This window comes from Rattus norvegicus, chromosome 9, assembly GCF_036323735.1.
Source record: "Rattus norvegicus strain BN/NHsdMcwi chromosome 9, GRCr8, whole genome shotgun sequence".
NCBI classification, from domain to species: domain Eukaryota; kingdom Metazoa; phylum Chordata; class Mammalia; order Rodentia; family Muridae; genus Rattus; species Rattus norvegicus.
In genome coordinates this window covers 95,138,117-95,163,530 of record NC_086027.1, presented here as the reverse complement: position 1 = coordinate 95,163,530, position 25,414 = coordinate 95,138,117, and the positions used below count along the sequence as shown (strand labels likewise).

Sequence of the window (25,414 nt, the reverse complement as noted above, 5' to 3'; positions counted from 1 at the left end):
TCCCCCTCAAAGTGGTGCTAGTCATCCTCTGGCTTGCTCACCTTGGAGCCTGGCCCAGCAGTGCTTAAGGTGGGTCACTTGAGGATGCCCAGTGAGGTGGGGCCACAAGTCAATGGAATGATCTGTGTTTTGTACCTCAGTCAGGCTTTGCTGGTTGGCTTTGCAAAGCCATGCCTAAGTGGGGTATTTCCTTCCACTTAACTCAGCGGACACAGCTTGAGTCACTCTGTGAGATCCCTTTCCAGTTGGGTGCCCAGCACAGGAAGACCTATCCTCAGAACAGTTAACATGTCCTCTTGGCCTTAAATAAGGCAGGCAGCAGCTAAGTGATTTATAGCCATCAATAGCCTTTGTCTGTCATCAAGCATGGCAATTCCTTCAGGCTCTGGAGGCTTCCTGCCCAACCAGCAAGGAAAAGCCACAATGCCTCAGAGTGCATGGAAGTAGCAGTGCCGACAGATTAGAAACACTTCCTTATGGAGGGAGAGCACAGCCAAGAGCTGAGAGAGCCAAGCATGTTCTGGTTGCCTGCCAAGTAGCTGCTGGAGGTGATGGGCATGGGCACCTTTCTCCAGGCTCAGGCCCAACCTTAAGTCCTGTGGCCTGCTGTGGCCTGCTTCCTGGAGGGCTAACCTGTGAATATCACAGGCCTCTGGTGCTTGGGGAGGGTGTCTAGTGCAGGCATACTTGCCATTCTCACTTTCTGAATGTGTCTAGTGTCTGGTCCAGCATCCTGATAGAGAGAGGCTGTGGCTCACTGTCTACTGGACAGCAGTGTGTGGCCTGTTCATTCACTGGGGATACAGGCCCAAAGATCACAGCCTCTTCTAGAATTTCCTGAAGTCTCAGAGAGGAACAAGCCTCCTTGGGTTTGAAAGCTGCTGGATGACTATGTGCTTATAGAAATTGGTTCTGGAGTGCCTCTGGGTCGCGGAGGTGTGTTTGCATAGGTGCCCAGAGATGTGTGCCTGCACAGGTACCCAGAGAAGGCAAAGGAAGCAACTTGGTCAGGCCAGGAAACTGAGAGAACGGTATAGCTATGACCAGTATGGATTCAGAGACAGTAAAAATGCTGATGGCCATTAACTCCTACACCATTGTGATAAGAGCATGTCACCATGTGCTACAAGGCGTCTGGAAAGGGAATGACTGAGGGCTCCACATTACACTGGAGCTGTAGTCCCAAGAGACTCCATAGAAGGGAAGAACTGCAGTCATCCCTTAGTTAAGGAGTTAAGGAGAGGGAGTGGCAGAGTTAAGCAGAGACAATTTAACTCGATTCATTTAATGCCACTCTGTGTCAACCAAGGGCATACTTTTAGTAAGTAAGGTCTTTGTGAAAGCTGAGAAACAGTTAGTTGTATGAGTTCTTGGTACTGTGAATTCTGTCCTGTGGGAAAATCTCTGGGGTCATCTTTAGGTAGTTATTTAGGTTGCAAAGCAAGGAGTGTGCGAAAAACTGAGAAAGTTCTCAGAGCCATGGCTGGTTCTCTCAGCAGTCTCTAGGGACTGCTAGCCTTGGGTCTCTATGCTCTTCGTGTCTGTTTCAGTGATTGCAGAATGATTCTGTTCATCTTGCCCAGGACTCAGGAACTGCAAACAGGGCAGGTGAGACTACAAAGTGCTGTAGGTCCTTCCTGCAGTCTGAGCATCTGGCCAAGAACACAGACCTCAGTTGTGATGGACACCATTTGGCAGCAGACAACAGGAGACAGAATAGCTTAAGAGACCTTAGTCTGGTGTGTGGCTCATCCAGGAGGCCATGGAGAGCTACATGCAGCCCGCTAGGGCTATACACAGGCAGCATGGAGGAGTCCCTCTAGCTTGAGATCCTTGACCATCTTGGCAATGGATATCAGAGAAAGGAGGGGTGGGGCAGATGAGAGGGCCATAGGGAATTTGGAGGAAGGAGCAAACATACTGGTATGGTGGGTTAGCAGCTCTCCTCTAGGGTACCTTTATGATCTTGGGGTTGTACCCTCAGTATTCAATCACAGGATCAAAAAAACATTACATGCTCTGGGGCTTACAGATCTCTCTTAACTGCAGAATCATGCAAGTTTCTTCAGCATGTTCATGTGGCGTGTTCATTAAGAATTTCTTTACTATTCCTTGGAATGGTAAGCAGGGCCCAGAATTCAACTCTCCTGATGGGTTTCCCTAAGGGGTATGGGTCTAAGTACAGTGATACCACACAGGGAATGAGTGTCTACATAACCATGGAAAGGACTGGAGGGTCATCTATAAGGTTAGGTCCCTAAAAGACACTTAAAAAAAACAGAGAACAGATTATTGATGATTCCATCTGTGGCTATCCCAAAGCTGGAGAACACAAGTCACTGATTCTAGAGTTGCACTTCCTTAGTTAGCCAAAGGGATCGAAGTGTTAGGAAGTCCCCAGTTGGCCAAAGATCAGGAACCAGAAAGTGGTGCTGCTCACCTCTATTCCTCCATGTAAAGAGCTAGAGCGCCTTAGGCTCTGCTCCTGCTGTCTAGTCATTACTGCCTGACTCTAGGCTGACAAGTACAATACCCACAGTCAACAAAGGATTCACATCCCGAATAGGCAGAAAAACACACCAAGGAGAAAACCTAGAAAATCAGGCAGAAGTTTTGAAAAGGCCTGAATTCTTGTCACTTGATAAGTGCAATTACACAGGATGAACAGTTTTATTCCTAGGTCTACACTCAAACAGAATACATGCATGTGCACACAAAAGCATATATAAACAGACTTATCTATAATAATTTCAACACAGAAACAATCAAAATGCTGATTAGATTAATGAAGAGTAGATAATTGGGTTTTTTTGTTTTTGAGACAAGAGTCTGAGTAGCTCAAGATGGCTGAAATTTCACTATGTAGCCAAGGATGACCTTAAACTCTTGATCCTCCTGCATCCACCTCTTAAATGCTGGGACTACATTATACCTGACTCTAAAAGCCTTTCATAGTTTGTCTGCCTACTAGAACTTGATGATAAGACTCTATTGCTTAAGACACCACACATACTTGTCACAGGACATGGAGAAATCAAGTTGGTACTAAGCAGCTTCCTCCCTGCTGTTTAACCTTCATCGTCCTGAAAGATGCCTGCAGGCTGCTGTGGGAGTCCTCAGTACCATTACGTAGCTGTGAACCCTGTGAGCTGCAATAGTGAGCAGGGTGGTGAGCTATGCCCATAGGTGCAGAGTGCTGCAAATAGTATGAGGTAGCCAGTCATGCACTGGCTCAACTTAAGCCTACTTTACAGGAGGCAACACACACCTGGTATTGTAAATCTAGCCAAGAACTCTTGGCTGGGGAGCTACTGTTAATATTTTGCTAAAAGGACACAGTCTAACTGCTCTCTAAGTCTGTGTCTTTCTACCCATAAGTTTGTGCATCTCTTAGAGCTCATCAGAGAACTATTTGTGCACAGTAGATGGTGATGACTGGAGTGCCCAGCCACAAGTGGGGCCTCCATATCATGCCCACCTCCAAAGCTCAGGTACTATCTCAGAAAGAACTAGAGGTCAGGGAGGACCGGGGAGAAACAGCATCTTTTGGCCATGACAGGATGCTGCATTCAGGGTCTCACAGCAGCCATGTTGTGCATAAGACCTGCACTAGATCAAGTCTAGGCAACATTCTGTCATGGAGTGGGGAAGAGTTTGTGAGCCTCAACCTTAGCTGAGGACCTATGAACAGCTGGAAGCTTCTGGGATAGAAATTAGTCAGTTTTATTTAGGGGTGTAGCTCTTGGCAAGTCAATTCATACCTAGAAGTATATGGACAACACAAATTAGAGTCAATGCATTATGAAAGAGGAGGAGAAAGGAGGAAGAGGAAGGAGGAGGAGGAAGAAGAAGAAGAAAGAGGAAGAAGAGGAGGGAGGGAGAGGAAGAAACAATGACAATGACAAGAAGCTGGGGGAAGTAGGGAGGAAGGATCTAGGAGGACTTAGGAGGAGAAACTGGGGTGGATATGATCAAAATATAGTATATGAAATTCTCAAGGAATTGGGGCCTTCTGCATGCCAGGTACGTGCTCTACCTTCAACTTTTCAAGAGAAAGCTCTGCAGCAATGAAAATGAAGGGAGCACAACCATATACAACAATGGCTTCTCATTAATGTAATACTTGGAGGAAAATTAGGATTTGCTGACTGATTCCATTTGGAGGAGTGAGGAAGGTTCTGAATGGGGGATGGATGGAGTATGTATGTGTTTAGGGAGCTCTAACAGTCTATTTCCTGACCTCAGTGTGTTTGTGTTTATTTTCTTTTTCTTTCTGTTTTGTCTTTTTGAAAGAGGGTCTCCTGAAGTCTAGGCTGCTCTCAAACTCAATTGTAGCCAAGAAAGACCCTAACTTTTGGTCCCCCCACTTACCTCTTCTAGGCTTATGGCATCATCACACCCAGCCATGCTCACTTGCTAACACTGCAGTGGGGTAAATGAAAATGGTTGCCATAGGCTTTTATACTCGCATGTTTAGTCCCCAGCTGATGAACTGTTTGAAAAGGGCAGGAGCTGTGGCCTTGTGAGTTAGGTGTGTCTTTAAGGATGGACTTTGAAGTTTCAAAAGCCCACACCAGACCCCAGAGTCAATCAATCCCTGTCTCTGTCTCTATCTCTCTCCCTCTCTCCCTCTCTCCCTCTCTCCCTCTCTCCCTCTCTCCCTCCCTCCCTCCCTCTCTCCTGCCCATGGATCAAGGTGTAACTCTCAGCTACTGCTTCTGCGTCAGGCCTACCTGCACGCTGCTATGCTCCCTGCCATGATGATAACAGATTAACCTCTGAAACTGTAATTGAGCCCCAGTAAAATGCTTTCTTTTGTAAGAATTGCTTTAGTCATGGTGTCTCAGCACAGCAGCAGAATAATGACTAGGAGACAATGGCTACAGACTTAGGGTCTGTAGCTTTTCTCTCTGCACTAGTGGTTTCAAAGTAAGTTTTACAAAGTGAGTTTATTGTATAAATTTATTTTCTAGTGTGTGCCACAGAAGAAAACAGTATAATGCCTATGTCATTCTGCATGCTGGAACACGGACCATGCTGTTCCATGTATATGCATGCACTGAGGGGTCTGTGGCAGGTCTGTGGCTAGCACAATAAGCTCATTTTTCTGGCTTTCATGTTTCCTTGCTTTAAACAGTTCTGGCCTGAGAAGGGGAACAGTGCCTGAACAGCCAAGGGCCAGCGTGGCAGTATGGGAAACCTCTGGTAACTTCTTCTCTTCAGCCCTATTTTCCCTGGTTCTCCCAGTAAATCTTGGGAAGTGATGCTGACTTAGCTCCCTAATAAATATCTTGGTCATCTGTACACAGATTACATGTGTATAGACAGCAACTGTGAAGGTGCCACACGTAATACATGAAGGCACCGTAAGCCATGATGTGGTAGCAGCTACCCTAGTCCTGCTGACTTCCCTGCCCCAGATCCCTAGGCAACTTAGTACCAGGTCTCTATAGACCCACACGCTGGGCCCATGCCTGCTGTGCACCTCAAAGAGGAAGCAGCACCTTGGGAGAAGCTTGTTTGCCTGCTCTGCTTCTTAGATACCTTGGGCAGGGCATCTCTCAGATCACAGGTGCCCCTTTCTGTGAAGTGAGAACATGTGAGGGCAAGCAAGTGGAATCAAACACTGTATTTTGGTACCCAGCATATTCTGGTTGCTGCTATTGGTCTCATGCTAGGGAACAAGGACAGGAAGAGTCAAGGGTACACCTGTGTGGTAGGCAGTGAGGAGACATCATCCTAGAGCTCGACCCTGAAAGCGGGGGTGTTGGTGTTGTAGAGATACCACACCCCACCTGCTGTGAGGGCCACAGAAGCCCACATCCACACTGTGAGTGGCTGAGTCCTGCATGCATGCTCCAGCTGCAGCTGTTCCCATGAGGTCACTCCTGGCACTTCTACGTCTGCTGCCTCCAGCTCCACAAGCCTTCCTATCTCCAGGAGATTCAGCTTCTCTTTCTCCTAACCTGGGACTTTACAAGGAAGAAGAAAGTCATTCTTACTCTGACCTGGCAGCGTCTGCATTTGTGAGATGCCTGGAGGTGCTTATCCTCTGTCAGGAATGGCTCTTAGGGAACACTGCAGTTAGCCTGTAGAATTGGCAACAGCTCTAAGCACAGACAGAAAGTGCCATTTCCAAAGTCCTGGGAAGTGCTGATGCTGGTTTGACGTTGTCAGGGGCTGCTGGGAAATATTCCATCTGCTTATTCAGGGGGGAAGGAAAAGAAGAAGAACTAAGCAGACAGGGAGGGATGAATTAATTAAACATGGGACTTGGTCCAGAATCCTTTGCTCTCCCCACTGAGGGTGGTACACAGGGAAAGGTACACTGGATCCCCTGCCATAGCCCCAGAAGTGGCTGCTCAGTTCTCATGCTGCAGCTGTCTTGGAGCCCTCCCCCTGCTGCCTTCCATGCCTTGAGTCATCTAGCAGTTACCCCAGATGTGTGGAGCCCAGACATAGGCTAGGCCCTAATGAAGGGGAGTTGCCTCCAAAGGGCATTGGCCTGAGGCTTCCCATAGACTGGCTGAAGTGACTCAAAAGTAAGTGCAGCTGAGAGTCCCTACCCAGATGCTCCATTCCTTCCAGTGACCAGGTTTGTATAGAGGCTTATGGCAGCTCTGCCAGTCTCCTGGTAAGTAGTGGACAGAAAGGCCACTAAGTGTATGTGGGCATGGATAGGGTCTGTGGACAAACAGCTGTTCCAATAACTCACATATACCAGGATGACCTGTACCACTGGGAAGCTCTGGAAGTGTAGTGTAGGCCTGTGAAGCTGGCTGGTGGATAAGAGGCAAGAAGGTTCTGCAGAGGACTAACAATAAGTGGCGCATCCTGACAAGCAGTTGAAGGTCAAGAGTGAGAGCCAAGGCATGGAGAGCACTGCAGAGCAAGGAGAGGGAAGCAGGACGGTGTGTTGCACTGTTATGGGAGTGCGCTTACTCTCTAAGAAAGCTTGCCCGGCCACCCAGGAAATCTCATCAGTACTCCCATCTTGTCCTTGGCTTCAGAGAATCCCAGATCGAATTTGCTGCTGACCTGAGCACAATAAGAAACCAAGATGGTATTTCTGACACAATGGCTTTAGAAGCACTGGGGGATGACTGGCTGACCTTCCCCATGGTTCATGCAGTAGGAATTAGTGTTGCCCAATAGCAAGTCCATCATCTGCCTAAAGATACAGATATTACAATGACACCCAGAAGGTATCTGTGTACAGATGTCGTCACAAGGGTACCCACTGGCCTGTCTTCTACTCACATCCAAGCAGTAAGTTCCTGATGATGACACAGTCTGTACTTCTGGGAGGTAATGGCGGCTCTGCTGGCAGGTGCCCATACTTTGGAGAGTTATATGATGACACCAGAACACACGTTCTCAAGTCCCAGCTGGGCCTACTGGTTATTGAGGATGGTTCCCCAGAGTGGTAACAACTCTCTTCCACCTCGTCTTTCTCCAGTGTAGGCATGTGAGAGTTGACTGTGTGTTCCTTGGAGTGAGCTGGCAGAGTTCCCTAGCTCTCAGCTTCTGCAGTGCAATGGTCATGAAAGTGCACTCCTCAGGCTGTGATGAGGGTTACTTAGGAATGGCTCATGGTGGTCCATAGGAGTCTAATAGTCTAACGTAGAGCTGGTGCCTATATGTGAGCTGCCATCATCACTACCACCGCCGCCACCACCACCACCACCACCACCACCACCACCACCACCACCACCACCACCACCACCACCACCACCACCATGGCATATTCCCTCTGCCTCACTCACCACCATTGTCCCTGTCTCACTAACAACACACACTCAGAGAATCAGGGCCTTTGAAGAAGAGGATGGTACTTTAAAATTATGCCGGGGCCATTTTCTAACCCAGCTATACCACTTTGCATCTGTGTACACCTCCTAACTACACAAGCCCCAGGATCACTACAGAAGCAGTAAGTATGGCAGCGGTGTCTACAGAACCATAACCAAGGCCAAAGTCACAGCTGACTCAGATAAACAGACGAGGGATGAACACTGAGGTGGGGAGGAGGTGGGGAAGAGGGTGGAGCCTGAAAAGGAAAGGTTTGTTTCCAAACATACCTCTTACTCATCACCAACTCTCACGCATGTGTGTATGATTGTGTATGTATATGTATGGTGTGATACACACACATTTCTGTGTGTAAGTCTTCATGAGTGTGTGCCATGAAGAAATGTAGACACAGACGATAACTGCAGTGTTGGTTCCCGCCTTCCACAGTGTTTGACACAGGGGCTTTCTGTGCGCCAGGCTCTCTGCCTGCACTTCAAGGACTCTCTTCTCTCTTCCTCACGTTTCACCGTGGGAAAGCGAGCATTGGGGTTTTAGGCGTCTGCTATTGAATTTGGCTTTATGAAGGTTCATGGGTCCTTACACATTCACAGTACAGGCTTTGAGCCACTGCCCCAGCCCTCTATGCAAGTTCCTTTCTATTACATTTAAGGGCAAAAGAGACTGGGGGTGTGTATTTTGTGTGTGTGTGTGTGTGTGTGTGTGTGTGTGTGTGTGTGTGTGTGTGCGCGCGCGCGCTAGACATTTTCTCACACGGTAGCAAAAATGTTGAGCACCTCCTTCCTGTAAGGGAAGCCTGAGCCAGAAAGCCTGCCACAGCTGCTCAGCATGTAGGTGATGCAGCGTGTAGGTGGTGCAGCATGTAGGTGGTGCAGCGTGTAGGTGGTGCAGGGTGTAGGTGGTACAGCGTGTAGGTGATGCAGCATGTAGGTGGTGCAGGGTGTAGGTGGTGCAGCATGTAGGTGGTGCAGCGTGTAGGTGGTGCAGGGTGTAGGTGGTACAGCGTGTAGGTGATGCAGCATGTAGGTGGTGCAGGGTGTAGGTGGTGCAGCATGTAGGTGGTGCAGCGTGTAGGTGGTGCAGGGTGTAGGTGGTACAGCGTGTAGGTGATGCAGCATGTAGGTGGTGCAGGGTGTAGGTGGTGCAGCATGTAGGTGATGCAGCATGTAGGTGGTGCAGGGTGTAGGTGGTGCAGGGTGTAGGTGGTACAGCGTGTAGGTGATGCAGCATGTAGGTGGTGCAGCATGTAGGTGGTGCAGCATGTAGGTGGTGCAGGGTGTAGGTGGTGCAGCGTGTACGTGGTGCAGCGTGCAGGTGATGCAGCGTGTAGGTGGTGCAGCGTGCAGGTGATGCAGCGTGTAGGTGGTGCAGCGTGTAGGTGGTGCAGCGTGTAGGTGGTGCAGCGTGTAGGTGATGCAGCATGTAGGTGGTGCAGGGTGTAGGTGGTGCAGCGTGTAGGTGATGCAGCATGTAGGTGGTGCAGCGTGTAGGTGGTACAGCGTGTAGGTGATGCAGCATGTAGGTGGTGCAGGGTGTAGGTGGTGCAGCATGTAGGTGGTGCAGCGTGTAGGTGGTGCAGGGTGTAGGTGGTACAGCGTGTAGGTGATGCAGCATGTAGGTGGTGCAGGGTGTAGGTGGTGCAGCATGTAGGTGATGCAGCATGTAGGTGGTGCAGGGTGTAGGTGGTGCAGGGTGTAGGTGGTACAGCGTGTAGGTGATGCAGCATGTAGGTGGTGCAGCATGTAGGTGGTGCAGCATGTAGGTGGTGCAGGGTGTAGGTGGTGCAGCGTGTACGTGGTGCAGCGTGCAGGTGATGCAGCGTGTAGGTGGTGCAGCGTGTAGGTGGTGCAGCGTGTAGGTGGTGCAGCGTGTAGGTGGTGCAGCGTGTAGGTGGTGCAGCGTGTAGGTGATGCAGCATGTAGGTGGTGCAGCGTGTAGGTAGTGCTTTCCACACAGTGAATGGCTTACTTGTTGCTGTCTCGGTACTCATAGATATGACATCCTTGAGGCAATCCAGTCTCATGGTCCAGAGTGAAAGCAAGCTTCAGCTAAACAAAGAGGAAAGAAAAACAAGTGAGTTTTGACTCAATGGAATGGAGAAATCAAACCAATCTGCTCCCTCCAATGGATGTGCTGTGCAAACTTCGGCCTCTCACTGTGGGAGAGCCATACATCACTGGAGCTCTGCCACCCACAGGTACTGTCACCAGGAGCATCTTACGCACTGGCCATGTAATCAGTACTCACGAAACATTTTATACCTGCCTCTGAGTTAGCAGAACATGTGGAACATTACAGCAAAGGAGTCACCTTCATGGAGCCTGCTATCACAAGAGCGAATCTATTCTAAGGAACATCCAGGTATATGCAGAAGTTTGAACTGAAAAGAGTTCCTGGAACCTTTATGGGGGGGGGCAAAATATAACTTACCATGTGTCTAGAAAAGCAAACAAGCTGGCCTAGACAGAACAGGGCTGTGGGAAGGAGGGGTGACTAGACCACAGGTGAAGGAACAGTTGTCCTATGCAGAAGTCACAGCATGTACACAGGCCCTGATCAGGAGCTGCAGGAACTCAAGGATGGCTAGAAGCTCGGTCCAATAGCTACAAGGATCACAGTGGGTACTGACAGGAGAAAAGGCCAGGCAAAATATGCACAACACTCTTGGCTATACTGAACTCTTTGATCTTTGCCTTAACTACAAAGGAAGGCTCCTAATCTGCTCTAAGAGGGGTGGATGATGTCACCACAGTTCTGTTTGGGAAGACCCTCTAGCTGGCTACTGTGCTATCTGCAGGAGGAGGGAAGAAATGGGAGCCTACATAGGTCTGTTCCTGAGGCTGAGGGAATAGGAATGGGGACCAGAGGATAGGAAGGCAAGATGGAGAGAAATGGACACTTGAGAGATCTAAATGGAGCGAGTTTTAGAAGTGGAATCAACCACTGATGAATATGGAGACAGAAAGGAGAATGGAAGTTCATGGTTTTGATTTGAACAACTGATTAGGTAAATATCACACTGATGGAAAGAAGGGAGTCTGAAATTTGGTTAGGAGTGTACTGACTTGGAGATCCCATTAGTGAAGATCCCAAAACAGGAACTGGCTGAGTCCTGGCTTCTTTTGGGACTCTGGCAAGAAGATCTCAGGTGAATACAGAGCTTTCTCAGGGCTCAGGCAGGTTTACTGTCTGTCTGCTAGAGCCCAGGGCTTAGGAAGCTTGAGTATTTCCTATGTGGAGTCAATTACCATCTCTAAAAATTCCCTGGGCTTTTAAGTCACCAGGGAAAATTAGCTACATTAACTACATATTAGGGGGATACATTATTATGATTTTTTTCCTGTAGGGTTGTTAACACAGTTAATGATTTGCACCACTAGATACTGGACAATTTTTCTCTCCCTCAGAGCAAAGCACACTCTTGGGAATGGTCTGTCCTCTTACTGACCCAGATGAACATTCAAACTAGAAATGAATGCTTCTTTACCACAACAAAGCCAGGAACCTCACTGGAGTCAAAGGCATGCTTTTCTTACAGAGTATACCTTGGCTCTAACCAGGCCTCTATTCCAGTTAAATAAAAAAGAATTTAGTTCAACTACTATGGAATCAGTGTAGAGGCTTTTCCAATGAAAGAAAGAAAGAAAGAAAGAAAGAAAGAAAGAAAGAGAGAGGAGAGAGAGAGGGGGAGGGAAGGAGGGAGGGAAGGAGGGAGAGAGGGAGGGAGGGAGGGAGAGAGGGAGGGAGGGAGGGAGGGAGGGAGGAAGGAAATAGTACTATCCTATGATCCAGTTCTACCACCTCTGGACATCTGTCTGAAGGGAGTCAAGATCAGCACAACACAGACATCTGTACCGAAGCAGTCTTCACAGCACTTCTATAGAACCAGCCTAGATGCCCATCAAGAGAAGAATGGATACAGAAACCGTGGTACATACACATAGTGGAGTTTGATTCATCCACAAAAAAGAATGAGAACTGGTTAAAGCACTTTCTGCTTAAGTGTGATGACCAGAGTTGGATCCCTAGAGCTCACATCGAGGCCAGTAATTCTAATCCTGGAGAGGAGAGAGGGGATCTCCAGAGCAAGCTTGAAAGACTCACTGTATCAGTGAGCACTGGGTTTTGATGGGAGACTGTACCTCAAAGAAAAAGGTGGAAAAGCAAATGAGGATGAGTCCCAAGCCTCCACCTGCACATGCCCACCCACATATACCCACACACATGTGGAAAATGGAAAAAGGAACAAGAATACAAAATTGTCATTTGAAGGGAAATGGATATTAAGTGAAATAAGCTGGATGTAGACAGACAAATATATTCTGTCTCAGGCATGGGATCTAGAAAAAGAGACTTGAGAGGAGAGGCGCTTCTCTTTTGGAAAGCCCAGGGGGTGATCATCGAGTATAAGTACATATGTACAGAAATGTCAACACAAGGCCATGACTTTGTATACTTAGGACATGTGTAGATAGATATGGTTGTACATGCCTTTGGTTATAGCACTTGGGATGCTGAGGCAGCAGGACTGAAGTTCAGGGTCATCCCAGGCCACTTACTCAGATTCTGTGTCAAAAAGAAATGTCCCCCTTCTTCACTCGGTGTACATTTGATGACCACTTGAATTAGGTGTTATAATTTCCTTTAATAGAGAAGAAGCTTGGAGCTGATAAAGATTAAGAATTTAGCTGGGCTCGGTAATGAACACCCGTAGTCTCTGCACTCAGGATTCTGAATCAGAAGGGTCATAGTTTTAAGGACAACCTGAGCTACATACTGAGATCCTGTTGAGGGAGGGTTATGTGTGCCTATGGCGATAGCTCAGTTGAGGGAGGTTAAGGAGATAGCTTAGTTGGTAAAGTACTTGCCATTTAAGCAGAAGGACCTGAGTTTGATCCCCAAAATCCATGTTTTTAAAACTTAGGCATCTGTGAGCATGCCTGTAATAGTGTTGGGGAGGCAGCGACAAGCAGATCCTGGGACTCAATAGCCAGCCAGTCGAGCTTTCTTGAACCCAGAACAGTAAGAGACGACGACGACGACAACAACAACAATAACAACAACAACAACAGCAAATGGACAACACCTGAGGAACTACGAGGCTGTTTGACTTCCACATACAAGAACATCTACATGTACACATACACCAACATATACACAAACACATATGTATACATGCAAACAAATCCTTAAGGAATGTGTCCACAGCACAATAGAACCAGAGTTGTAAGGCAAACTCACACTCCTTGCCCATTGCTAATATTATGGAATTTTGCTGGTCTGGATATGAAGGAGGAAGGGAGGTGTCACAAACATGGTTACAGAGTCTCTGCCTCAGACACTGGGCCAGATGGTGAGGCTATTCCCACAGGCGATGCGGGATGGTAAGCTTGGGAGGTGAGTTTGGGTCCTATTTGAAACTGCTTATTTCTTTGTTTCTGGTGGGGATGGCCAGAAGGCTGCTGTATGTACAGTCCTGAGGTTTCCAAGTGCATGTGTGAGCTTCATCTGGCAAGATGAGAGCTTGCTGCAGGGGGTGAGGCCATCTTGAGAGGTATGTGAAAGGCAGCAGATCCTAGCAGAGTCCAAAGAACACTTGCAGGAGAGAGCTGGGAGCAGAGACCAAGAAGGGTAGCAGTGGGTCTTCATTTATATCTTGAAGAAGCTAAGGGGAAATAAATATGTCTTAAGGAAGGAAAAGCCAAGCCAGTTTGTTACACCCTCCTAAAATGCCACATAGGAGAGGAATGTGTGTCCCAAACACGGACCCCACTGGATCTGGCAGAGTGGGCTGCAGGGGAGTAGTAGTGGGAGCAGAGGTGAGTAGGAGACAGTTGAAAAGTGAGAAGGCAAGGAAACAGAAGTTGTAAGTGGCTTTAGATGGCTGTAGGGAAGAGACAACAGAAACTACAGTGGGACAGCATGGTAAGTGAGGGATTGAAGGGAGTGTATCTAAGTGGTGACATTTTAAAGAAGAAGTGACTAGAGACACAAGAGATGGAAATAAAGAGTGTTGTTTCTGAGATGGCTAGGGACTGGAATCTAACACACAACAGAAGATCTTCTCTACTGCAGAAGATGGGAGGGGTGAACAGGGACCCAGACAGATCTGTAGACCAGGCAAGGAGGGTTTAGACCAGGCAAGGAGGGTTTAGAACATTTTAGCATGGCTTCTGTTTTTTGTCTTTCCTCCTGAGAACTAGGAAGTCAAATTATCTGCAAAGAATGAGGAATTTGGTGAGGGGACTAGAAGTTTGAGGAAGGATGAAGGCTGTGGCTACTGCTTTGGAGGACAAGACAAAGACCTAGATGGGGCCATGCAGGAGGACTGCTGGGGAGCACTCAGTAGCTAGGATTAGTGAACAACCTTCTGCAACCTTGACAGTAGTGTGAAGAAGAAAGCCAACTTGGTCCAAAGCTGGATCTTTCCAGAAAGGTTTGAGGGATGAATAATGGGCAAGGGAGGGCAACGTGATACGGCAACAGATGGATCCAGACAGGCCAGGGAACCTAAGTGCTGATGGACATGAAAGAGAAATGAAGCCCAACTGAGAGAAAGCAGAGGGTCTGAGTGACAGATGTTCTGTAGGAAACTAATATTTATGAAGTACATCTGCTCTCAGCATCCTTTAAGTGATCTTATTAGATTCTCACTCTACACTGTGTTTGAAAGATCTGGTATGTATGAGGCCCATACTGACCAGTAAGCAGCAGAACTGAAGTCTTCATAGTAAAGCACCTGGCTGTACTGGCTTCCTAGGTATTTATGGACTAGAGGGAGGATCAGGAGCTGTGGTCAGACAGCAGACTGTGTGTGACTTTAGGATGGACAGATAATTAGTATATCAAAGAAAAGCCAAGGAGTAGAGAGGTAGAGATGGGACAATCCTCTAAGAAGTTCTAAAATCCACCCAGGATGGTGATATGCTGTTTCTCAGAGAAGCCACACCATTAGGCATGTCTACAGGCATGTAGGTGCCTACAAGTACAAAGTTCAATATGAATGAATGAACACACTGATCCCTGTAGCGGACACAGAGGCAGAACTTTCTAATGACAGTTCTTTCTAATGATGTGCCATCTAGGGCTGCAGGGAAAAGCAGACCCAATCTCTAGAGGCAGACTGGACCTAACAGGGATGGAGGGACCTAAGAGAGGCCCATCCTTTCAGCTGTTGAGCAGACATCCATGCGGGCAGTGTGCTGTCCTAGGAACAGGCTCAGAAAGGGATGTGTGACCCAGCTGAGGCCCACAAGCTAGGGGAGTGTGTACAATGAGTATAAAGGCCAGTGCACTGGATCAGTACCTCCAGCCAGAAAGCAAGTAGACCAAAACATCTATAACAGAGGACATGCAGGCAGAGACACTCAACAAAGACCAGCTCTACTGAAATTAGGGGCCCAAATCCCCAGGGAAGCAAGGGAGTGCTCCTCTCTTGTCAGCACCCCGAAGAGCAACAGTATTTCCCAGATACCTCCTAGTACAAGCTTAGCCAGAACAGAGTCCTACTTGCTGCCCTCTGTGCCAGCCTGGGGCACATAATGAAGCCCTGCAGGGCCTCCCTCAGTAGGAAGTCAGCCTGCAGGAACAGTAGCCACTTTGGCCACATCTGCTATAGGGAACAGAAGCACTGATTGCTAGTCAGTCCTCTCAAAGGGAGGGGCTTCCTCGGTGGACACTTTCTAGCTGCACAACATCCCTGATACTGAGTGAGGTGGAGGAGGTGAAGGTCTCCAGGCATTCACAAGGCTGTGCTCTAGGCCACTGCCACAGGGATAAAGTTTTCAAAGGGATTTAGGGAGAGGAAAGGCTCTCAGATTGACAAAGGACAAACAGGTCTTCTTTAGACAGAAAACAGAAGAGCTGCTAAGTGTGGTGGTGCATACCTTTAATCCCAGCACCCGGGAAGCAGAGACAGGCAGATCTCTGTGAATCTGAGGCCAGCCTGGTATATGTGAAGAGACTCTGACTCACAAGAAGAAATAAAAGAAGAAAGGAAGCAAGGAGGAAAGAAGTTGGGAGGGAGAAAAGGAAGGAGGAAAGAAGGAGAAAAGGAAGGAAGAGAGAGAGAGAGGGAGGGAGGGAGAGAGGGAGGGAGGGAAGGAGAGAGAGAGAGAGAGAGAGAGAGAGAGAGAGAGAGAGAGAGAGAGAGAGAGAATATGAATATTAAAGTCTTTTATTTCTAGAAACTTAGGCTGAGACCACACAGGAGAGCAGGCTGTGGGCAGTAGAACATAAAACTTCTGATGGGACCCTCTGCTGTCCAAGCCTCACGATGAGGGTGAACAAGGTATCTGGCCATAGGACTAAGGCTGAGTTAAAGGCTAGACCCGGATTTTGGAAAGGTGGGGTGTAAGCTCTGCTGGGGTTACTGAACCTCTTGAGTTTTAAGTGTAGTGGCAAGGGAGACCAGCAGTGTCCCCTCCCAGGAACCACAAGACTAGTTGGCTGAGGACATAAAGGGCTTCCTTTTGGGTCTCAGATTCCACCACATTGGGAGCAAAACCTTAGGAAAAGAATGAATGTCCAAGCTAAGCAGGAGGCTAGGAGGCCATATAGTTGTTTTCTATGATGAGTAAAAGGCACGTGGCCTTACTCTGGATCTCAGCCCAGTAAAGTCAGTGGGTCCAAGGGCATTCATACGAATAAGCAACAAAGGGTGAATGAAACTGGAAGGGGTGGTCAGTGTGCATGCTAGGCGTCCCTTGGGCCAATGTGCAAGCCAGTCTTGCACAGCTCAGGTACACAGTTGGCCTGTCCAAATGGCCCACCCTGGAGAAGATTATGCCCAGGCAGCTGGTTCTTAAACCCCATTGAGTAAGGAAGCTCAGAGCTTCTGGTGCTTTTAAAAACTACTAGTCTGAGTTTGGGCAAAAGTTGAGAAACTATACAGGTGGTGAGAAGGCTGTGTTGGTGAGGGGCTTGCTTGCAGGCTGGTGATCTGAGTTCAGCCCTGGGAATCCACCTGGTGAAAGGAAAGAACTGACTCCCACAAGTTGTTCCCTTTGCTTTGGTAAATTTGTGCATGTGTGTGTGTGTACATACACACTAACAACGATAAGTAATTCTTTAAAAAAAATCAAACAATTCCCTGTCTTGTCCGCAACAGATGCAAAATGACTTCCCATGGGCACCAGTGCCTCTGCGTGGGCTGGGAAGGTGCTAGCAAGTTAGAGGGATGGTCTGAGCAGGCGACTTGGAAGCCCAGCTCAGGGCTCCCTCACAAGGATGTAAAGACAGGCCAGTGGTGAAAGTTGAGCATGGCTAGGACTGCTCCAGGTCAGCCCACCTTCTTCCCTGGGGGCTGAGCTTGTTTCAGTTTGCTAGCTGTTAGGACTCAGGTTCAAGCTCAGGTCAAGGAGCAGTCTGGGAAGCCTCTGGCTTCCCGTGGTTGAAGCTCCCCACAGTTCCTGGGTCTCTCAGGGTATCTGACTGCTCCGTATATGGGAAGTAGCCAATCCTACACAGGGCCAACATTTGGGGAATACCACTTACAGCATACTTGAAAGGAACCTTCCTCCCATCTGAAGCTTAGGTTTGGAAATTGAAAAATCTTATTAGGAGGGAATCTTCACATTCTTTGAAGTGATCTTTAGTTTTCCTTCGTTAGTCCTCATTGTTTGGTTTGGATTTCCTAAGCATTATTTCTTTTTTCCATCTCCTCTTTGCTTTCTTTTATAAGACAAAGATGCTGTGGGCTTTGCTTTAACTTGGTTAACAGCGATTCTATGGCAATGTATTAAATTTCTTTCTCCTAAGTCCACTGAAGTCTTTTTGGACTTGAAGAGCTTTTTAAGAAAGAACTTGCTCATTCAGCAGGATTTTTCTCCCTGCTCCAAGCTCTGGTTCTGACCTGGAAAAAATAAGAGTAAGAAAGAGCGAGAGAATCCTGCAGTCCTGACGCTCAACTTCACAAACCACAAAAAAAGAACCTCGCTCCAGTAACGTAATCATGAAGAGTTCTGGCACCTTGGTCTTTCAAGAAAAATACACCCATCTGCTGGCGCAGGGACCCTCTAACTAAATCCTGTTCAGCATGGAGTTCCCGATTCGTTAGTGTTGGAAGTCTACAGCGAGGCTGGCCGCTCCCCCTGGATGACGCCTCCCTGCAGTGCGCGTCTGGAAACCCCACAGCTGTATCTTCACTTAAGGCCGCTTCTCCTGACTCCACTGTGTCCTGTTCCAGAAGCTTGTTCTATTCTTGTTAAAGCTAAAACCGACAAGACAGGGATTCTTCGATGTTGAGGTTTGACTTGCTCAGAAGAAGCCACGTCTGTCTTAGAGCTAAGGTCTGTCCCCAGGGAAGGCTACTCACTTGAGAGGAACCAGCCAGCAAAACAATAGTAGTAGTCCTACCCTCCTGGCTAGTTGCCTCCTTTTCTGAGGGCCACCTCTTTATTCACCACAGTAAGAGCAGTGCAGCAGGACTCTACATTGTCCCGTGTGGCCTTCTGTCTCCATCACTGGTGAGACCCATGCAGAAGAGCTTAGTTTCCTTCCTAGGTTCTTCTTTAGCAGGTCAACAGTCCCCGAGGGTCCCAGAGGCTTCTAGACAGCTTCCATCTAGTCCTTAGGCTCTGTGTGCCTCTCCCATTCTCAGTTATGGTGAAAACAGTAGATACAAGGCCTGATGAGCAAGCCTGCATATGCTACATGTACCCAGATGAGGAGGCTGTAGCCACCTGATCACTCTACTCAAAACGGGCAATTACTGACACAACTATTTCCTCTTGCAGCTAGGGCCACAGACCAGCCATTGTTTGGGCACAGATGCTGTCAGAGCTACCCGCATGGGCAGGTACCGATGCTTACTGTGGAGGTAGCACATGGTTCCTCTGAATCCACGGGAATGATACTGTACCGGTGTCTTGGCCTGCCCTTTATCTGCCTAGCTACTCTGCTGTGAACAGTAGAGCCCTTATCAGATCTCTGACTTCAAAGTGGTTGCTATAAAAAAATTAAGTGTGTTGCTTATTTGTTTAGTCATTTGTTTATAGACAGGGTCTCAGGTAGCCCTGGATAGCCTTAAACTGTCTATGGAGCTGAGGTTGGTCTATCCTGTGCTTTTCTGATCCTTCTGCTTCCGCCCCTTGAGTGCTGCGATTACAAGCATGAGCCCTGGTCAGTCTGTGTCAGAATGAGCCCAGAACTTGGTTCGTGTTTGCGCTTAGTGCACTAATTGAGCCGTATGTTCTAACTTTACCTTGGACACTCTGAGGCTCCAGAAGAGCTGGTGCTGCCCAGACACATGGCCTTCCTTGAGTTGTTTTAGTCATCCTCCATTCTCATGAGTTTACCTTAAGACAGAGCCTATAAAAGTCCTTTTTCATTGCTGCAAGTGTAAGCAATGTCCGTGACAGCAAACCTCACATGAGAAACTACTCTTAGTACTAGGAAAGACATCTTTCAACTTTCAATGAAGTTTGTCATTTTAAAAAATGTGTCTTATTACCCTCCCCCTCAACTCTCTGAGGTAGGGTTGCTTCTGCTGTTGGATACTGCAGTAAAGAGTCTGGTGCCTACTCTGCACACAAACATGGGGTCTCACTTTCTGCTTGCTTCTCTTCCTGGTCTCTTACTTCCTGTTCTCCTAATGTGTTCACCTCATTGCTTATTTCCTTTGCTGCAAGTCTTCAAATTTCTTTTGGAAACAGAGGAGGGTGCACAAAAGATAAGTAAAGTTCTTTACAATACAAGACAAACATATGTAGAGTTATGAGAGTTCAAACGGAACCTGCCTAAACCACGGCTATGACGGCAGACACTCAGTTCGTGGAAGAAGGAAACGGGACACTCTCACACAGTCTTCAGAGCCAGTGATCAGGCTGGCTCTCTTCTTGAAAAAACAGGAGAGAACAGAGTGATCTTCCAGGGACTTGGCCTCAGTTTCCAGGGACTTGGGGAGTCAGAAGTTATATAAACCAAACTGAGAGCCAGCAGCTTTGGCTTCTCGTTCTCTCCCTGAGTCTGGATAGAGGTGGGGGCTCTGGGACCTTAGATGCCCCACCTATACCATGGAGCCCAGTACTTCTGTGGCTGTCCTGATGTTTGTCTCCTGGAGGAATGTGGACTTTTTTTTAGCCTATTGAAGGAAAGTATCTATAACTAGTCCTGCTGTATCTGTTGGGAAAGAAGAAGCTCAGTGCTTCTAGAAGAATCAGTATGTAGCCCTTGAGGTGTTTTAATGAGGATGCTCTCTCTGCATCCTTATGTAAGGATGTCTTATGTAAGAAAGAGCAGTTGTCAGGGTTCATGATTTGATACTAAGCTAACTGTTTTCCTCCCTTCCAGAGCCTAAGTACCTGCACGACTATTCAAAATGACAGCTGCTATCTCAGGCCCCTTTGGGTCTTGGGGCAAGCCACCTGTCCCTTCTCTTTTGCCTGCTGCTTGCTCCAGTGAGGTTGGCGCACTTCCTGGCATGAGAGACACTTACTACCATTCAGCTCTACAGTGCCTCCTGAGCACACAACTGCTGACTAGATTGCCCAGAACTATGCAATGACTGTCCAGGAGGTGATGGCTACTCAAAACTGCTATTCCTATCCAGGTTGTTATTTGTGTCTGAGCTCTCTTGCATATAGAACAACATTATCTAAGAGATGCTGCCCTACCTGTGGTGAGAACCAGGGAACACATGGATGTTGTGAAATGTAAAGACATCACAAGTACTTTACATCTTAGAAGAGATGTAAATATTAAACAGAATTCAGGAGGTTTGGGGGGCGGGTAACAGCAAGAGCCAGGCTCCAGGAAGGAAGTAACATCCTCGGCCTCGCTAACTGTGATGAGAGAGGCTTTGGATAAGAAGCCCTTGTTCTTTAGAATCAAGTGCATATGGAGATCAGTGAGAAGGCTCCTGCTGCTGCCTGATGACCTGACTTTGATCCCAGAGACCTACATGGTAGGCGGAGAGAACTGACTCCCATAAACTACTCTTTGATCTCCCCAGATGTGTGCTGTGGAATGTGTATACACTCACACATACATGCACATAAAATAAAAAAAGGATGAAATTGAAAAAGAAACTATATACACTATTGAATGTTAATGAAATAAGTTCACAATCTTTGTTAAGCAGACACTTGTGCGCCCTCTAACTGTAGTGTATACCACACAGCCTCTGTGGGGGCTCCAAAGCTAGAATTCAGGAGATAGACCAAGTCTAACTGTTCTAGTCTAGATCTTACCCCCAGTCTTTTTCTTTGTAGCATTCTAAGAGCTTCTGTCTCCTTTGCTGTGTCCCACCTTTACAACTTGAGAAGGGGAGTTAGACTAGAAGAAAAGGTCCCCCAGCTTTGTATTCCTAATAGTTAGGCAGCCTTCCTTCTTTGACCTCTTTGTACCTCATTTTCTGACTCTGAAGAATTGTAGGAGATAATGACAGAACTTCTGAGGTTGTTGTGAAAATTAAATGAGGAAAACCACAAGCCAACAGTTAGGATCTATTCACAATAGTGACCCTGTAGTAGCAAGGTCTGGGGATAGTCTTGCTAATGTGCTAGCTCCACATGAGAAAAATGAGGCGCTGGAACAAGCTCCTTCAGTTAGTCCAAAAGAACTCACTGAAATCTGAGCAGTTTCTACAACTGCAGGGTTCAGTTTCATTTTTCTTTTTTAGACAGGGTCTCACTATGCAGCCCTGGCAGGCTATGTAGACTAGGCTAGCTTTGAACTCACAGAGATTCACCTGCCTCAGCTTTCCAAGTATTGGTATGAAAGGCAAGTGTCACCATGTTCTGTTTTAACTTGAGCAGTATTAGGGAAACCATCTTTTTTTCTCTGCAGGCCTCCCTGGGAGACATATCAGCAGACCTAAACCTCTGACTGCAGTGGAGTCTTGCAGTATACCTACTGCACAGGTGGCCGGGCTGGCACAGCTCCTCTGTAACATGGTAGCCCCAGTCTTCTCCCTTGGTGACTGGTCTCTAGGGATGCTTCAGCCTATGGCAGCATTACATACCTCTAATGGAGCTACACTCTTCATAAGCAAGGCTTCCACTAGTGATGGTAGTATATGCCTCTAACTCGGGCACTCTGGAGGCTGAAGCGAGAGAGTTTGAGGCCAGCCTGGGCCACACAGTAAAACCATGTTTCAACCACCACCACCACCACCACCACCACCACCACCACCACCACCACCACCACCACCACCAGACAAACAGCCAACCAACCAAACAACAGAAATACTAATAAATTAACTAAATAAACAAGTAGCCAAATAAACTCTCACCCCTTCCTCAAATACCAAACCAAACAACCTAAGACGGCCCTGCTGGGATGGCAGATGTGCCTTGCAATGGTAGTAGCACAGCCAGCATCTTGGCTCCAGCAACAACTTGTTTATTCATTGGTGACTAGGCAGGGAGGCAGCCACAACAACCTTCTAGAGCGTGGCCAGGGCTGGCTTAGGCAGTCCAAATTCAAGTATAGCGTTCTGTTCAACCTTTCCCATTTATCCTCAAGTTGGAAGGTATTTCCACTGTGTATCTGTTCAACTATTATCCTGTCCTAACCAGCCTAACTCTGAAATACAAGTCCCAACTTTGGTCTTACCCAACCTTGGGTAAGCTCCACAAAGATTATACTACAAACCAAACCAAACCAAACCAAACCAAACCAAACCAAACCAAACCAAACCAAACCAAACCAAACCAAAAAAATGTTAAACAAGACCAGGTAGAGCCCTGAAAGGAGAAGCAGGACTCACAGGCTCCTTGTGCAACTGTAATATTGCCAAGAGGGTCTCATGCCTGGTTACCATTGCCACTAGTTAAAGGAGTTCAGGATGGATGCTAGAGTAGATATAGCAATTTGACGAGAGTAAGGCACATCAGCACTTGGTCAACTGGTATATAGATGCAAACCCACCTGGCTCTAAAGTCTGCATTTCCCACTCGCTATCTTCTCCCATGTAAAAGCCCCATGCTACAACTTGTTCTCTAGGTTCAAGCAAAGAACAGCAAATAGCATTCAGATGTGAATCTTGTTGAGAATTACAGGCAAAGAGGCCTGCTTCCATGCCTTTGTATTTAAGACATACAGCCTAAACACACTGGCCTAGCCAGAGTCATGGGCTGACTGAGGCTGTGCTGAGAGAAGGGCACCCTTACATACTCTGTCAGAGGAAGGCACAATGTGGAGACTGGAGTAGTTAGGTATGTCCATCTGTGTGGGAGTGAGACACATGCTAGTTCTACTTTCCCATTCAATGTCTGCCTTCCAGCTAGCATGGCTCAGTTGTACTCAGAACCAGTAAAGAGACCAGAACTGAAGTCAAGAGGATCTCACCCCCAGAGGACACAAAAGGCTGAAATAAGAAATGTTAGTCAGCTGGTCGACATACTGACTGACAGGAATCAAGGAAAAAAAACACCACCACTACCACCACCACTACCACCAAGATTAACATGGGAGCTACTACTCTTCTCTGAAGAAATGGGCTGAGGACTTCTGTGTCTAATATAGATTGCTTAGGGCATGGACCTAAGTATACATTGTCTGCAGCACTGGTCACTGTGGAGGCAGAATGAGCAGTTCAGAGAAAACGTTGGCAAAGAGGCTTAGTCACATGACTGCATTGTAGGAGCTCAGAGATGGATCTGGAAGAGGAGCCTACATAGAATACTCTAAGTTATGAAAGACATGATGGGAGGATTCCAGGTGATAGGAAATATGAAGCCCTTTAGTGGTCTCAGGTAATGTAGTGATTTGAATGAGAGCACCACAAGGCTCATATATTTTGAATGGTTGGTGGAATGGTTTGTGAAGGATTGAGGTGTGGCCTATTAGAAGGGGTATGTCACTGGAGGCAGGCTTTGAGGTTTCAAAAGACTGGTGCTATTCCCAGTGTGCTCTCTGCCTCATGTTTATGAATCAGGATGTGAACTCTCACCTCCTCCTGATGCTATCTATGCCTTTGCTTCATTGTCAGGTACTTGAGCCCTCTGAAACCATAAGCCCAATGAAATGCTTTCTTTTTTAAGTTGTCTTGATCATAGTGTTTGTCATAGCAATAGAAAAGAAACAAATACAGGTAGAGACCACCTGGGTTATACCTATCAGTTTCTCATCAGTGCCAGCCCAAATCTTCAGCAAGGTAGTGAGTAACAGTAAAGAAATAAATGACCAATCCAGACAAAATAAAAAAGAATACTTACTGCTGCCTCGCTATCTGTTGGGTAGGTCTAACTACATCATGGAGATTAGACCTGGGGCTAGACAGATACTCATGCTGGCAACATAAGTCATCCAGAATGAGCTCAACATATCTTTCTGTGATGAGTGTGGTAAAGCTAGGACTGGAGAGATGGCTCAGAGGTTAAGAGAATTTGCTGTTCATCTAGAGGACTCAAGTTTAGTTTCCAGCACTCATTTTAGGCAGCTCAACTGTAACTTAAAAAGTTTTGTGTTCGGGCTAGATCCTCCCTTTTATTAAAAAAAAGTTTTAACTTTTTTGTTTACATGAAAATTTTTTATTTGTGGGCTGTGTGTGTGTGTGTGTGTGTGTGTGTGTGTGTGTGTGTGTGTTTTCAGGTACATACATGTGTAGATGTCAAAGGACAATTTGCTGAAGTCAGCTCTCTCTCTTTACTCTGTAAGTCCCAGACACCAACTTCAGGCCATCAAGTGTAGTGGATTTTCTTACTGGCTTCTAGAGGTGGGCATAGTTCACAGCTACCTGACAGCTAGGAACTGAGAAGTTTGCAGCATTTAAGAGTTTGCTCTGGGTCCTAACCTACAGCCCCGAGGTTGGGGTATGAAGGGCCAACCCTTATTTTAGCACTTTCCCATAAAAAGGGAAATAGAGTTTCAGGTCACATCTGACTGACATTAAAATCTGGTCTCTCTGCTAGATTCTGTTTCCTTCCTCGGCCCTGAAAGCTGCATGGTGTGAACTACTTTGGCAGAATGTGGCTCTTGATCTGAGACCTGGTCATTTCCAACACAATGAGGTACTTAAGAGAGTTAATAGAAACAAACAACCACAAACCAGAAAGTTTTCATGTCCTCATCACTAAATTTCCACCAAAGGGTACATCATGGTTATAGCTCAGGAGATGTCACAATGTTTCCAGATATGGGCCACTCTGCACACATGGTTGGATCCCCATAGTTGCTACTGTCATGGAGACAGACATGGTCCCAGAACACGGATTCCCTCTTGGTTCTGTTAGCTCTGACATCCAGCAACTATGCACGTAGTCTCCTCCTCTGGAATCCTGTCATTTCAACAATATTTTACAAATATACTCACACACAGCACTTTAGCCTTTCAAAGTTGCCCTAAATTGAGAACTTCATCCATTTTTAAAATGTGTAGAGTATAAAACCATAGGATCCATAACCAACAAGAGAAAGGCAACAGTGGCAGAAGATGGTTCTGTAATCCTGGCCAGTTTGTGCTCTTTGACAATTCCTCACCTCGAGTCTTGCTTTCCTCATCTGTAAAAATGGGTATGGGGCTTGAGGGTGAAGGGAGGTAGCATGTGGAAGCACTTGGCAAGTGGGAGGCTTTCTATAAATTCTAGCTGTTTATGATGATTGCTAAAGAGTCAAGGAAGCTTCGAGCTTTGCTGAAAACAAGGCTCTTGCTGGTTAC

The 25,414-nt window shown here is 47.1% G+C and overlaps 1 protein-coding gene across 7 annotated transcripts in view; it reads right to left on the bottom strand.

The window, feature by feature from the left end:
* The window catches only part of Dis3l2 (DIS3-like 3'-5' exoribonuclease 2), a 382,468-nt gene that overhangs the window by 20,993 nt on the left and 336,061 nt on the right, over positions 1 to 25,414 (bottom strand). For all 7 annotated transcript variants that reach the window (XM_039083980.2, XM_063267518.1, NM_001109007.2 and 4 more), the window contains one exon: positions 9,781 to 9,860. In XM_039083980.2, the coding sequence (XP_038939908.1) occupies positions 9,781 to 9,860 (80 nt within the window). The remainder of the gene's footprint in view (positions 1 to 9,780; positions 9,861 to 25,414) is intronic.